At 46.5% G+C, this 15,293-nt stretch overlaps 1 protein-coding gene across 1 annotated transcript in view; it reads left to right on the top strand.

Moving 5' to 3' along the window:
* Positions 1 to 13,011, top strand: part of ARIH1 (ariadne RBR E3 ubiquitin protein ligase 1) — a 65,376-nt gene extending 52,365 nt beyond the window's left edge. Inside the window, exons 10-14 of the mRNA XM_067305187.1 lie at positions 5,588 to 5,718; positions 5,817 to 5,874; positions 7,171 to 7,431; positions 8,338 to 8,450; positions 11,426 to 13,011. Of these exons, the coding sequence (XP_067161288.1) occupies positions 5,588 to 5,718; positions 5,817 to 5,874; positions 7,171 to 7,431; positions 8,338 to 8,450; positions 11,426 to 11,510 (648 nt within the window). The 3' untranslated portion in view covers positions 11,511 to 13,011. The remainder of the gene's footprint in view (positions 1 to 5,587; positions 5,719 to 5,816; positions 5,875 to 7,170; positions 7,432 to 8,337; positions 8,451 to 11,425) is intronic.
* Positions 13,012 to 15,293: the final 2,282 nt, after the last annotated feature.

Below are 15,293 nucleotides of genomic sequence, written 5' to 3'. Positions count from 1 at the left end.
ATCAAGATGTAGGAGAAAAATACCAGTCTTCCTGGAACGTGTGCTTGAACTCTTAGTAATCCTTTGCAACAGGAGAATGAGGTAAATTTGTTCCAGCTTGCCCTGAGACAGCCTAGGAAAGGAAAACGAGGCAATTGCTGTATGAGAGGATAGAAAAGTGAAACCCAACTGGATTGGTTTCTGCTCACAAACCAGAGTGCTGTGATACATTTTTTTGATGAATTATATAGAGCTGTCTGAATGAAATACGGTGAGATTTGAGTAGTGACTTTGTGGTCTCCTGTATAAGAAAAAAATTTATTTCAGGTTCATTTACTTGCACTTGGGAGATCGCTGTGCTAGATTTCTTTTCCTGCTTGTAGAAAACAGTTTTTGGAACAGACAGTGGAGTAGATGGTCTTTGACCTAAAATAAGCTACTTCTGAGTATGTGAATTCAGTTTCACTAAATCGGTTTAAATTTGGGATAAGCCAATACAAGTTCTGCATCAAGACTTTAATTCTCGATCTTTCTTTTAGGGAAGGGTTGAATAGTTCAGGGCTTTGCATGCTGCTTCGTTTCTCGGTTTGTTGTGCATACCTGGTTTGTAACTTGTTCCTTTCTTCTTGAAATAAACTGGGCAGATTTCTGGTGTCATTGGCTTCATGTGGCTTTGAGTAAAGAAACCGCGCACATCGGTTACTTCTGTTAAGTGGACTTTCAAAGGATTGGGGAGGGGGGACCCAAACCCTCAAAACCAGAAAACTTGGATTTGTGCATTTATTTTTGGTTTTCTTAAGGTGCATCAGGGCTGCCAGAAAGGAGCCTAAAAGGAGAAGAAAATGAAAAAACGGTTTCAAACCTGAGTTTCAGCGATGTTAATCTTTCTGCATCTTTGAATTCTAAAGAAAGAAGGAAAGGGATATGGGATCTTAACTGTGCCTGTCTTCACCCAAGGCAGTGTTTTCTGTTGAAGTTAAATTGGTGTTAATGAAAGTTGCTCATCTGATACTAAAAATGCATCTGCTTTACCATTTTTGGCTCCTGGCATGTCACCATCTCATTATCTTCCAGGCTAGACAGGACTTGAACGTCTGCTGTACAGAACAAGCAGATCGATTCTCCCCCCTCCCAAAAATAACAAAAGCTATTGGGCATTTTACCCCTCAAAGCAAGACGGAACGGCATGAACCCAGTTCTGTGCCTTTTCAGGTCCCTTTTGAATGTCTGAACGTGTATTCCCTCCGTACTCTCTGAAAGTACTACGCTTGTTCTAACACATGGAGATTCTGGCATCCCAGTAGATCCTCCAGCACTCAGCTTTGCTCTGTTTCTCACCGCTGCAGTTCAGGGCCAGAACCGTGAACGGTGACTTTCCCAAGATGCGGAGCTGCCGTCTTTCCTTTCAGATGAGCGAATGCTTGAAATATCCCCTTTTGCTCAATGATTCTAGGTGTTGTCTCTGTATACTATTTTGCAGTAACTGTAGCTGAGTTCAGTTTCAGACCTAGCTTCAGTTTAGGGCAGGGTGTAGGTGAAGGCATCACTGTGAATATGGCTGCTACGCTGGTGTACCCCGGTTGTCTCTGGGAGTCCCGGAGAGGACTAAGCTGTTTCACCTGCCCTGAAACACAAAAGTGTTTCTGTTTTATCCTTCTATTCATAGAACAACAGCTGAGGTTTAAGGTGTTTTGTGTACACGCAGCCTTTTATGACAAAATAGGGATTGTTCTCTTTTGCCAGGTTTGCCCGGGCTTTTGTTTCAAAGTGCAGTGTGTAAGCACAACAGCGATTTGTTTGGAGTGGAACAATGTTAATGAGGTCACTTCTGCATTGTGGCCTGATAGATAATGTACAGAATAATCTACTCATTTAGTAATTTGATTTGCTGGCTATTATGTTGTTTGCATGGCCATAATTCTCAATAAAATCTTTCTTCCCTATCCTCCTTAATCTATAAATCCCTCTTAGTTACTATGTTAGTGGTTTGAATAGTTGCTACTTTTTTTTTCCTACTGATATTCAGCGTTTCTTTAATATGTTCTTCTCATGGCTTTTTCTTAGTCTTTAGTAATAGTTGACTTATGTACTTTTACACAACTTCATGGGTCTGTATAGTTTACTGAGTAATCTGTCTTCCTTGTGCTTTGCTTGCTGGAGTACAGAAATTTCAAAAGAATGGCATTCCCTTTAATGCAAGGGCTGTAATTAGGGTCTTTTGTTCTCGTTTGCATCCCAGTGCTGCCTAGAAGCTGTAATCACCATTCAGTTTTGAGACACTGAAGAGCTTAGTTTTGTCCTGAAATACACGAAGGCAGAATTTCAGTGCTCATAACTGAACGTAGCTGCAGATGATGATGGCCCCACAAGTGGCGTGGAAGTGTCCCACTGTGCCTCTCCAGGTGGGCAGGTTGTCTGGGCACTACTTCTCCATTATTCCAGTTGTGGGATTTTCCTGAGCAGGAGTGATCACTCCAGCTGTTTTTTGATTTAGCTGTGTCTTCCGGTGGGGGAGACAAATGTAGGCATCTAATCAGATGAGACGTGTTTAAAAGAAACTGCACAACTCTGCTGCCACCATCTTCTCTTGGAAAACCATTCGTGACTGTGTTCCCCAGGATCAGTGTTTGAGTGACAGCAGAGCTGAAACATAGTGCGTGAAAGGGATGCAATGACACTCTTGCATGGAAAACACACCCTAGTTGATGAGCTAACCAAGCTGTGATCTACCCACACAGTTGAGAAGGGTATTGATGTGATAAACTTAAATTTAAACCCTGATGTTTTTGTGCAGGATTGGGGAAGAGAGGAGGGCTGCTTGGGAAAGGAAAGTAGTTATTGTACTGGGCAATGCATTGGAAGGAGAGATCATTTTTAACTCCAAAGTTCACAAAACTAGATTGACTATTTGGGAACAACCTTACCTAGCTGGATAACCATCCTGTAGAGAACCCAGCGGAACATCTTGATGTTGTCTCTCTGACTGGTGTTGTCTGCCTGAGTGGCCTTCAAGGGAGCTACTCTGCTTCATTTACTCCGTTTGTAGTTGGAGAAATGCTGTGTGGTGGGGAGGAAAGCAGAGCAGGCTGAATCCATCCCCTTGTGTGCTTGCTTGCTGCTTGAAGAACTGATCAGAGTAACCAACCCAGCCAAAAAACCCTGAACCAGAAGGAATAACCAGCCAGCTAGCATGCAGTGTACTAGCAAAGCATGAGGACAGAAGGGGAGGGGTGACTGCAGAAAGAAACATTCATCAAACTTCTAGAGTAGTTTGGCTGCAGATCTGGGGAATCTTATTTACAAGACCAGCCCAGTTTTCTGGTTTGAAACTGAGATTTGGCCCTCTTACTCAAGACGAGCCCTAGGGAGTGTCGGCTTGCAACGGGTAGGTAGGACGGGAGCGCTGCCGTCATCTCCTGGCTGAATAGCTGGGAGGGAATGCTGGAGGGCAGTGCTCTCCAGACAGGCGCAGTAAGCGTACCGGCTTCTTTGAAAGGAAGGACTAGACCTTTGCTCAGGAAAACCTAGCTGGTTGTGTAGGATGTCACTCGTTTCTGCCCAGTCCTTAACCCTTCTTCTTCAGGAGCAGGCAGTTGGACCAAAGTAAGACTTCGAAGACAAACAAATGATGCTAGTACTCAAGTGGATCTCTCTGCTGTAGCTGGGGAGAATTGTGAAATGTTTTGGGTTGGGAGGGACCCCTGGGTGTCCTCTTGTTCAGCTCCTTGGCTCAAAGCAAGGCTAACTTCAAAGTCAGGTCAGGTGGCTGCAGTGAGACTTGGTTTTCATTACTTCAGGTTTGCAAATTTGCAGTCACCAGGAAGCAAAAGTAGCTGAAAGAACTTTTTTTTAAATTAACACTTGGCCAAAAAGAGGCCACCGTTTCTCATGTTTACTTCTTCCCCCTTGTCACTTTTCCCTCATAACCTGCTTTGCCTTACTGCAAACCTCCAACCCTACTCCCAGTGAGAAAGGCTGTGTCTGACATCTGGAGACCACACTGGTCTTTTGCACCTCCTGAGCTATTTCTGAATATTTCTTGGTGTGCAAATTCTACAACTTTTTATATTACAAATACTAAAACTTGTATGAAAATGTATCTTATGATGATACCTGGGGTACTTGGAGTAGATGCAGTACAGTATGCTGGATTGTAAAAGCAGCAGTTATATACTGGTAGAGAATGTTGGTTTCTTTCTTCAGTGGGTGTATGTGTGTATTGAATGCTGGTATTGTACTCTTGATTTCTTCTCTGCAAAGTAAAAGGTAAAGACGTGCTCCTAATTGGAGGTGGGGTATTTTGTATTCTTCTGGCACAAGAGCTGCAGCTGGCTTTATAAGGGAGGATTACTGAGTTCTACCAGTTCTTTGGCTTGTGTTGAGTATCACCTTGTAGATAAAACTGTGGTTTTTGCAAAAACTTCACATTTGTATAAACTGCTGTTCCTTTTGGAAGGTGCTTTGCTTGCCCCTTCCTTGCGTGGCTGTGTGGTGAGCTGGACTGAGAACTGATCTGTGCTAAAATGCATTTTCTGTACTTGTTGGTTCGTTTAACCTTGAGTTCTTTGGCCCAGGTTTGGTGCAGCTGCACTCACTCTGTGCTTTGGGTTGTTGGTGCAAGAGAGGTGCCACAGGGACAGGAACAAGTGGTAGAAGGGTGTTGGACTGGCTTCCTTTGCTAGTAGAGTCAGCTTAGGCTGTTTTTGCCATTTCAGCTTTGTGTGCTTATTGGGGTACTAGGGGAATACTTATTTTTTTGATGTTCTACATGGGGTATCCAGCTGAATATCAAGTTATGAAATGGCCGCATGCTGCAGGTGCATGAGAATGATATTGGTGTTAGGGAGAGCTTTGGAGAATAGTTTCCGTGTGCAGTGCTGCTCTTTGATATCCTCACACTCGGCGAAGACTTCATACCTAAAAAAGGAAGCCCCACGTGGGCTCTTGTAGAAGAGTCTTCAGTGAGGTGTCACATGAAGAGGAAAAGAGGAGCCTGACAACAAACGTGGAAATGCCCCAGGAGAAGTGTCTTTTTAGTTGACAGAAGCTTCTTTGAAGCACAATAAACTTCTGTTGTGAGTTTTCAGATACTTTTTAGATGACATTTTACAACTGCAGGTGTCTCAGATTGATAACAGCATGATATCAGCACACAGTTATGCTTTAAGTTTGTGCTGAAATGGACCAAATACTTGACTGTGAAGAAAGACAGATGCCTTCCCCTGGGCTGTTATGGACCATCAGTGCTACTGTAATTTTGGAGAAGGTCATAAAATCACCCATCCAGTGTACCACTAGGAATGTATGGTAGCTACATATATAAAATGAGTTATTCCTTGGGTTGTGGTGGTGTTGTTGTTTGTTTGTTGTTTTGGGGGGGGGGGTTGCTACCCAGCTGTACTGAGTTTGGAAGTATTTTAAGGTCTGGCTTGGAAAAGGATCTTGATGATCAAAGGGACAAAGTAAATCATGCCTTTCACTTGACATGCGATTCCTTACTGCTGTGGGGACCCTTCTAAGTTCGTAAGACGGTTAGGTGTCCCGCTCTTCCATTTTCCAAATCATGTCTTGCTTTCCATGTTAACGGTAATCCGTGCCCTGTTACCAGGAATGCCCGAAATGCCACGTGACCATCGAGAAGGATGGGGGCTGCAATCACATGGTCTGTCGGAACCAGAACTGCAAAGCTGAGTTCTGCTGGGTGTGCCTGGGCCCCTGGGAGCCCCATGGATCTGCCTGGTGAGTTTGGGACTATGCCTTGCTGGAAGGCAAGGAAGTGGTAATGCCCACAGCATCCGTTTGCACTAAAATCTGTGGATTCGCTCTCCCCATTACAGGTACAACTGTAATCGCTACAACGAGGATGATGCAAAGGCAGCAAGGGATGCACAGGAGGTGAGTCCATAACCTTTGGTGGGTAAGGGAGATCACCGATCCTGTGGCATGCTTTCGGGCTTTCCATAAACCTATAAATCAGCCCTGCGGAATTTCCTGGATTTGGGCAGAAATCCAGAAGGCAGTTAAGTTCCGCAGCAGCTTTGGACTCTTGCTTTGTGCCAAAGAAAATGTTCAAAGTCACTTTAACCCAATTTAAAGAACACATTAACTCAGTTGTTATCTGTCATGCTGTCTTGCCTGTTTTATAACAGCTCTTCACATGAAGTCATCGTAATGCTGTGGGTCTAAGGCATCAACCCCGAGGTCCCTTGTAAAATGCTCTTTACTGCAAAGTTCTTGATGCTAATCCTGAGGTGCTTTTAAGCACGACATACCTTCTGAATGTAAATATAATAGACTTCAGTTGTTCCAATAACAGTTCTTGGAAGCCTGACATAAGTAGAAATTGTGGGTGAAGTTGCAGTTGCATTAAACTGTTTTGTGAATATGGATAGCACAGGCAAAACCCTTTTAATGGGGAGGGCTTGCATGCTGTGTGCTGCAGGTTGCAGCAGTCCATATCCTGCACCTTTGTCAAAGTGCTGTGATAGCCAAAACCCAAAACATTTCCAGCAGCCCCTTCTCTGGCAGATAGGTGTGACTTGGATTGAGATTTTGTGCATCCATGCTGTACAAGTTTAACCGTGCACATGTCGTCATTTTTTCAGCTGATCTGTTAGTGAAAAGAAAATAAGATTAATGGCTGTGTACTGAGTCATCTTGGTTTTCTTGTACTACTTAACACATGGCATCTTTCCCCTGCTCTGTAATCAGCGTGGCCTAGGCAACCTAGGGTTGCCCTCTTAATACAAGCACGATCATTTTTTACTTAGAATTCCTTATAAGCTGAAAAAAAGAAAAGCTGCTTCTTACTGTTTGTCACGACACCGGAAGCATTTATGTCCTGTAATTGGAGATGGGAGGCTGAAAATAAAACCAATCAGACTTTAGCAGCGTGATTCTACTTATTTTCAAGGCTGGGAATGAGAATGGCAGAGCTGTGCCAGGAAGTTCCCTGCGTGGTAGTGAGCTGCAGCAGGTCTGGCCTCTTGTTTCTGCACGCTATCGGGGTTAACAGTGCTGTGCAAAGTGGCGCCATCTGAATCTGGCCAGTGTGAGAGGAGAGGAAACACCGTTGGAAAGGAAGCTCGTTCTCAGGGGCAGGAAGAGCCTCGTGAAGGGTTTACTTCTCTTGCAGTCATTACTTTGTTTTAACTATTTGTTCTCTTTTTTCCCTAATGGGAATTAACACAGCGATCCAGAGCAGCCCTGCAGAGGTACCTGTTCTACTGCAACCGCTATATGAACCACATGCAGAGCCTGCGCTTCGAGCACAAGCTCTATGCTCAGGTGAAGCAGAAAATGGAGGAGATGCAGCAGCACAATATGTCGTGGATCGAGGTGCAGTTCCTGAAGAAAGCAGTCGACGTCCTCTGCCAGTGTCGTGCCACACTCATGTACACTTACGTCTTTGCCTTCTACCTCAAAAAGAATAATCAGTCCATTATCTTTGAGGTAGGAGAAAACAAGCTTTTCAGGAACTGAGATTACAAAGTTTACAGTGAAATAGGGATGTAATGCTTGGAGAAGCTGTTGTCCTACGATTGTACAGAAGTGGATTGGTCTTGGTATTCTGCTGGGCAAAAATTAGAGGCCCTGTTGGGCATTATGCAGCATTGCCTTTTGGAGAAGGAGAAAGCAGAATTAAAAGTTGGTGTGTTGTGAAACAAAAAAGGGATCGAGGTTGATGGCTTGAACTGGTGAAGAATGTGTTAAAGCTCAACTCTGGCATTTTTGTCTTTCCCTGGTGTTGCTTCCCCTTCCCCCCCACCCAGGGTTACTATCAGTAAAATAACACTTGAAGGTCTAAACGTGGAAGTCCAATCTGCTTTAAAGGTGAAATTGTATTGGCTATTTATGATTAAAACCATCCTTCACCAGTGTTTGTGCAGAACCCAAGCCAAATGCTTCTGTGCTGCACGCTCAGCAAATGGTGCGCAGAACTACTGAGCAGTAGTCAAAGCTGTGCCCTGATGCTGGTGGGCATGCACCAGGAGTCAGTAAAGTCTTTGCTAATGCTGGGAAAAATTAAATAGGCAAGGAAAAGAATGGAAGACAAATTGGCTTGTACCACGCTCTACAAATAGTGAGGGAAGGGTTTGTGTAGGCTTGCTAGGGTGTTGCAGATCAAGGAAGACGTAAGACCTTGTGGTAGATATGCAGATTCTCTTCCGATTGAATGAAGAAATTTCTGCTTTTTCAATTCTGATGCTCAGAGCAGGCTACTTGAGTGAGTAAATGAGATTTTTTAGATCTCATCCTGCTTTTTATTCCAGTATTAGTTTTCATTTGAATTGTAGAAAAGTCTCTTCTGGGGAAAAAAACAAATTAAAAAAACCCCGGTGTTCTTTTTCTTTACAGAATAACCAAGCAGACTTAGAGAATGCTACAGAGGTGCTTTCTGGGTACCTTGAGCGAGATATATCCCAAGATTCGCTGCAAGACATAAAGCAGAAAGTACAGGATAAGTACAGGTTTGTTTCTGAATCATCTATCTCAAAGCTGTTCTAGCACCTGTATTTGCCATCCCATGTGATTCGTAGTGGCATGTGTACTTGCCAGGTTATAGATTTCTCCAGAGTCACGTTTCTGGGAAGCTGTTTGCTTTTGGCCTTCTGCCATACATTGAGATCAGCAGCCAGTCCCTGGGCATCTGAGAGCAGCGGTAGTGTCGCGTGCCAGCCCCTGAGATCATCAGCAGTGAAGCCCCCGTGCAGATGCTGGCAGCACTGTTACGTGCCCCGGCTGGGACCAGCCCTCGGGGAGGTGATACCCTCCGAGGGAGGCTCCCACCTCTGCCTTATATCTGCTCCACTGAGCAGTAGCCAGAAGATTCAAGCCTGTAATGGAAAAGGCTTGTGTGTGAAGAGCCGTTGCTTCTGGTTACTGCCCTTACGCAGGAGGAGCCCCTGGGAGCGGCCAGGACCAAGACAGAAGAACAAGGAGCAACTTTGTTGTTCCCCACTGTCAATTTTTGCCTAGGATGTGTTGCCATAAGACAGTGATCAGCTGTTTTCTTTCAACGGTGCAGTGTGTATTGGGTCCATTTATCCAGTCTGTCCCCTGAGCAAATGTAGGTATAGGAGAGGAGCTGTGCCAAAGAGAAAGGGAGAGAGCAACCTGCTCTCAACTGTGGAAAAGAACTGAAGAACTGGGGCCCAGGTGACACGCATGCCACACATGCGTCTTCCAGTCCTAGGGAATCACTTCTGCACAGTGGAAAAATACAAAGTTGTAAACATGGATGAGTCACAGGATTATGGGTTGCATTTTTGAGGCATTTTGCCAGAGTCACTAATTCGTTATGTCTAACTTGGGGAAAAAGAAAAAAGCCCACTGCCAAAGTAAAATGAGCTTTAGTGGCTAAGGGATTCTCTGGAGTGTGGAAATAGTCACTACCTGCAGTGGGCCTGCAGCTAGGACTGGACAACTCTATTGGACCTTCTCCTCTGAGACGTTTTGTAACTTTTAGCCTGCCGTTAAGTTGGGATCTCAGCTCATGTTGCTGTTTGCTTAAGCCCTGTGAAACTGGATGTTCTTCTAGGGATGGTAACAACTATCGAGAACAAATTAAAACCTAATATGGCTTGAACTGCCTGAGACATAGTATCCCAAACCTGCCTGCATGTTTCTGGGATGAAAGTATGCATCTGTCAAGCCTGCGCAGGTCCCTAATTAACGAGTTCAGTCATGTCTTAATCATATCCTGCGGAGTGCACTTCACGTGCTGGTTACAGTATATTGATGCGAGATTGGGACCAACGGTGTTGTCAAGGGGGGCAGATGGGTTTTAAAGAACTCTGGGAAATTGCAGTAACGACCACCGAGCTAATTTGGTTTCAGCTGTTTTGATCTCTTAGCTTGTGAAGTTCATGCCATTTCCAGAAAACAGGATTAAACCCCACCAACAGCAAACAACTGAAGTTTGGGAAAGCAGTTACTGTGCATGTTCCCCATCACATGCTTCATAAAATCAGTGGGACTTTGTGTATGATGTTTTATGTTGCAACAGCTGATAGCGATGAGAAGAGCCAGAATGGTTTTATTCAGATAAAGCAGTCAATCCGATCCGATACTGAACATTAACAGTCTTAGGAGTGCAACTTAAAGTGAGATGCTTCCGAGTTCAGGCTGCCGTGATACACTTTTCACACTCATGCCCACATGTTAATGTATTGTGATCAAGGATCGCCTTCTGCTCAAGTCTCCTGCAATATGCTCGGAGATTCCTCCTGTGCCTCTGCTGTGCACCTGGCTTCGGGGAGAGGCAGGGTGTTTGCTGTTGCTGAGAAGGCAGCGTTCCAGCTGCGAAAGCCCCTCAGATGCCACCCTGGCAGATACACATGCCCAGAGACTGAACCGGCCTCCCAGGAGGACCTGGTGACTCAGCAGTCATCTCCTCAGTTCTGGTTTCTCACGTTAGAGCACGTTGCTCTGACCCGAACTGAACGGGCTCAGCTTGCGGCACTAGCGGTAGGGTGCTGTCTGCGCACTGCCGAGGCAGCTACGTGCCTGCACCTGGGGCCTCGGGAGCAGCCGATAGGATGTGGCCTGTCCCCGGTGTGCCCGAAGATGATATCCGATTTGGCATCACCGCTGCAAGGGGTTTAATCCAGAAATGCCTGCTGCTTATTTCTGATTTGCTCTTGGAACCTGACTACTTTAAACATTTCTCTGCTTTTATCTTTTTAGTTGGCTAACGCACCTGAAATGAACATGGCAGCTTTTGATATGTTCCCATGATATCACTTTTCCTCAGTATCATTGATCCTGGTAGGACTGTACCTAACTCTGGGATCAGTTTAATTTGCGGCTTTGTCTGTTTGAGGGAGTGTAGATGAGAAGACCTTGCAGGGCACAGTGCCCTTCTCAGAGGCCCAGCAGTTGCTGCGTGAGGTAAAATTTGAACGCCGACTAGGCCAGGACCCTTTCTGTAGCCAGCTGTCAAAGCTTGACTGCTTCCACCTCTGCTGGGATTTTGGAGGCGATTCAAACTGGGTCGGCAGCCCCGAGGTTCTGCCCAGCTAGCTGCTGGGTTTGCTTGTTTTGACGTGGCTCGGTGAGTCGGCAGTGGTGCACGTTGAGACCCTCATCCCGTTTCGGGTGTCACCCCTAACCTGTGCTCTGGCTCTTACAAATTGCAGCTGCTATTTCTCCATTTTTTTGGTTATTAATGGAAATTAAGAGTTCTCGGCTATACAGGCTTTGGGGATCTTTTTGCATGGGAAACTCAAGATTTGCATGATGTTTTTTCCAGCCAGGGACCTTGACTTAGCAACTGGAGTAACTGAAGTCTTAATTAGTGCTGTTAACTGGCTACACATACAGAGCCCTTCTCAGGGGATCTCCTCTTTCGAAAGTGAGGCGTAATTTAGGTTCGCATAACTTGATGCGCAGAATAAGCCGTGCTTCCTAACCTGTCTCTTCTGTGCTGTCCCCTTTGCTGCAGATACTGCGAGAGTCGACGAAGGGTTTTGTTGCAGCACGTGCATGAAGGCTACGAGAAGGACCTGTGGGAGTACATTGAGGACTGAGACTGGCCCTGCATAAAATGAACTCTGAAAACTTTACCATCTAGAGTGCTCATGCGATTAAAACAAAATACACACACAAGGCACTACGCCTATTACACCGCTGGTCTGTAGTACCGGGATTCTGTTTTGTTAACAGAAACTTTAAGTAAATTATATTGTAATAAAAAGGTAGATAAACCATTGTACAACAGTATTCTAGGCGGCCAATAAGAGTGTGACAGACGCACTAAAAAAAACCCTCCAACTTTAACTTGTAACGTAGCTTCATTCTCCAAGCCGACTCCTTTTTCTTTTCTATCTTTCTTTTCCTGTGTGTAGTACAGATGAAATTTAAACCAGTTTCTTGACACTGCTTTTCATGTCCAAACCAGCCATTTTGATGTACTTTGGTAAGGGGGGATGTCTCTCCCTCCCCCCTCCTCCTCTCTGCCACCCAAGTACATGAATGAATGTTGATTGGCTCATTGTAAAGGTGATTCTTGGGGAGGGGAGGAGGGGGGTACGCAGCAAGGAAAAAAACTTTGTATATGACTTTTAAAACAAAAAGAGGACAACACAGTATTTTTCAAAGTTGTATATAGCGCATATGCATGGACAAAGAGCAAGCGTGGCACGTGTTTGCATAATGTTTAATTACAAAAAAATATTTATTCTTTAAAAATCTTCAAGATTATGTCTATTTGCTGTGCATTTTCTTTCAGTTTGATTATTTTTGTTTTTGTTTTGTTTTCCCTGGGATGGGGTGGGGGAAGCGTGTGCTGGTGTAGTGACTTTTTTGAGGGCTTTTACCAGAGAAGTTGGGTTTCTCCTCTTCCTGCGGTTCCTTTATGTCCATGGCCTCCGTGGTTTTGTGCGTATCCATTGCTGGCAACGGACCCCTCCGCTCACTTCCAGCTCCTGACACTCATTAACCCCGTGTGCATTGCATTAGTGATGAATGTACATCGTGATTCAGGATGCTTTGCCTTTTTTCCCCAGATTGATACCGCTTTACCTGCCCAATTCAAACTCAGCTGTTCCCACCCATGCACGCAGGACACGCGCTCTGAACCTATAGGAAGTGTGTGTTTAGGCTTTTTTTTTTTCCTTTTTTTTATTCCGAGGCAGGAAAAGGAGGGGTATTTTGCACCACTTCTTGAAAGACTATTGAAAGATTGCAGCTGTGGATCTCCTCTCCCTCGCCCTTTCATCTGTCGAATGGAACGTTCCTTGCTGTTAAGTTTCACTTACATTATAACAAGTCGTAACATTGAAAAGGAAAGATGATGAAATTGTCTTTGTGTTTGTTTTGGGCTCAATTATTGGGCATACTGTCCTGGCAAATATTTAACACTCCATCTAGTGCAGTAGAAATTGAAATCAGTGGGGGATTTTTTTTCAGTTAAAAGGGGAAAGAACTAATGAGTTAGCTACTGAGTCCATTTTTATGATTTCTGTAACAAGAGCTATGTTAAAGTAAACAATTGGTGGTGGTTTTATTAAATTTACTCCTGTATAGGAATTCCTTCTGTGGTATTTTTCGCCAGGCTAGTGTCCTAAAAGCTTTCTGCCAATGTTAAAGGGGGACAAATTGAAAAGGGGTGAATTAGAAAAAGCAGATCACAAGCAGGTCTGTAACGTGACCTGCTGTTTTCAGCTGGCACCTGAGTCACTTCAGCTCACTTGCATTCGCAGAGGAGCAGTTGGATGAATACCGACACCTCCAGACATGTAGTTTTGTGCCTCGGTATCTGCTTTCGCACTCAGCTTCCCCCACAATGGCTCATTTGCCCCTGGGAATCGCATTTGAGAATATCTGCACGCGTGCAGGTTGCTGTGCGCTTCTCTCTCACAGACCGCCGAGGGCGAGGGGTGGGATGAAGCAGGGCTGCGCGTGAGGGGCGCGCTCTGCTCTGCTCTGCCGGGATGCTGCTGTACCCCACAGCGATGCTGGTAAAGGCCTTTCGTCGGCGTCAGGCCGGCAGCGGGTGGCTACTCCGAGCTGCTCACAAAACCCTCCCATCCAAAGCCTCTTTCAGATGTTAAAATGCTTTCTGAAACAGTGTGCTCCTCTGGAGCTGATGGGAAGCGTGGTGGCTAGCCAGGGCAGGTGGCTGGAAGAACGGATTCCGCTTGTTGGGATTTTTATTGATTCGGTGTCCCCTGAACTGCATATCTGAATGCAAAGGACAGGCTCTGACTGGCTGCTAATCATGAAAGGAAACCTGCTCAGTGTTGTCTTGAGTCTTGATGGCTGTTGACAGACCTTACTTAAGATAATTATGATTAAAACCACCTTGTGCTAGTTAGCTCTGTGGAAGCAATCTGTCACTGTTCCTTTAGTCCAGCTTTTAACTACTCCCACGGGAATTCTGTGTGTGTGAAATGATTTTGTCACCAGTAACACCAGCCGGGAGGGGTGCAGCTCTTCCTGCAGGGTCCTCCTTGCCCACGCCATGGCAGATCCTGAGCGGAGCGTGGCAGGTTGTGGAAGGGCCCTGCTCTTTCGCAGGGATACGCTTGCGAGCCGGATGCGCTGATGGATTGGTTGCTTGATGGTCGCATTCAAAAGATTAAATGGGTCTCCATGTCTAACAAAGGACTGAGCTAGTGTAAAATATAGTGTAAAAAAAGCTCCCTCTGACCGCTAGGGGCTCTTGAGGCTCTGGTGTTTATGCTCTGTAGGTAGTGACTTAACTTTCAATGCATATAGCCCTAAAATGTTCTAGCGCAGCCGTACCCTAGGAAATTATTTGTGTTTTAAGAGACGAGTAGAGCCCTGACACTCTTCTTGCAGAGCTCCTTTCAGCTGCCCAGGGTGCTGCTGCCAGGCACTGGGGTGGGGACGCAATCAGAGGGGGGAGCGACCTGAAGCCTCCTCGCCCTTCAGTCCTCTCATAGAGACCACCTTGTGCTGGGGAAGTAACTGTTCTTTAGACAATTTCATTGTAATCTGCTGGACTGTTCCATGTTAAAGATAAACAGGGAGAGAAAGCATTCCTAATAAACTTTTATTTTATTATTTCATTAGTTACTTTGGTTTTTTTCATAGCAAACCGCTCTGGCATCCTGAAGGTACTTTCCCTTGCCGCAGCGCTGGGCGCAGCTTGTCCACGCAAGCTCCTGCTGAGATCCTGCCCCAGGAAAAGCAGGGATGCCGTGGCCACCAGGCGTGACGGCGGGGATGGGCGCCCCGAGGCGGCAGGGATGGGCGCCCTGAGGTGTCAGGGAAGGCCCCGGCACCAGGGCCAGCAGGAGCTGCCCCTGGGGAGCCCACGCTTTCCCAGGCACTTGCTGGGGGAGAGGGGGGTTTCCTCTCAGGGAGAGCAGCCAGGCTCTGTCCTCCCCAAGGAAACGCTGCCTGAGGGTTTCACAGCCTTCGGCGTCGCTCCGGCTCTTGGGCAAGGAAAACCAAAGGCCGCGGCAGGGAAACACGGAGGCGAGCGCTGTCCCCGGGGCCGGGTGCGGCCTCCTCCGCGGGGCCTGGCTGGCTGCCCGGGCCCGCGGACACGCTGGGTAGGGTGGGAGCCGCGCCCGCCCGCCGGCCGCTGCCTCCGGCCGAGGAAAGACTGGAGCCGCCATTTCCTGCGGCCGAGCCGGGCCGGGCCGGGCCTCGCCGCCATCACGGGGCCGCCCCTCCCCCTCCACCAGGGGGCGCGGGCGGGCGAGGCCCCGGGGCTCCCGCCGCCGTCTTCCCGTCGGCCGCGGCAGGTGCCGGTTTGGCAGCTCACTTCCGCTACGCTCTCCTCCTCTATGGTTCTCCCTGCCCCCGCTGCCGGAAGCTCTTCCGGGTCGGCCGGTAAC

This window comes from Apteryx mantelli, chromosome 15 (genome assembly GCF_036417845.1).
Source record: "Apteryx mantelli isolate bAptMan1 chromosome 15, bAptMan1.hap1, whole genome shotgun sequence".
NCBI lineage: Eukaryota > Metazoa > Chordata > Aves > Apterygiformes > Apterygidae > Apteryx > Apteryx mantelli.
Note: the sequence above shows the minus strand (reverse complement) of the source record. Positions and strands in the feature narration are given on the sequence as shown.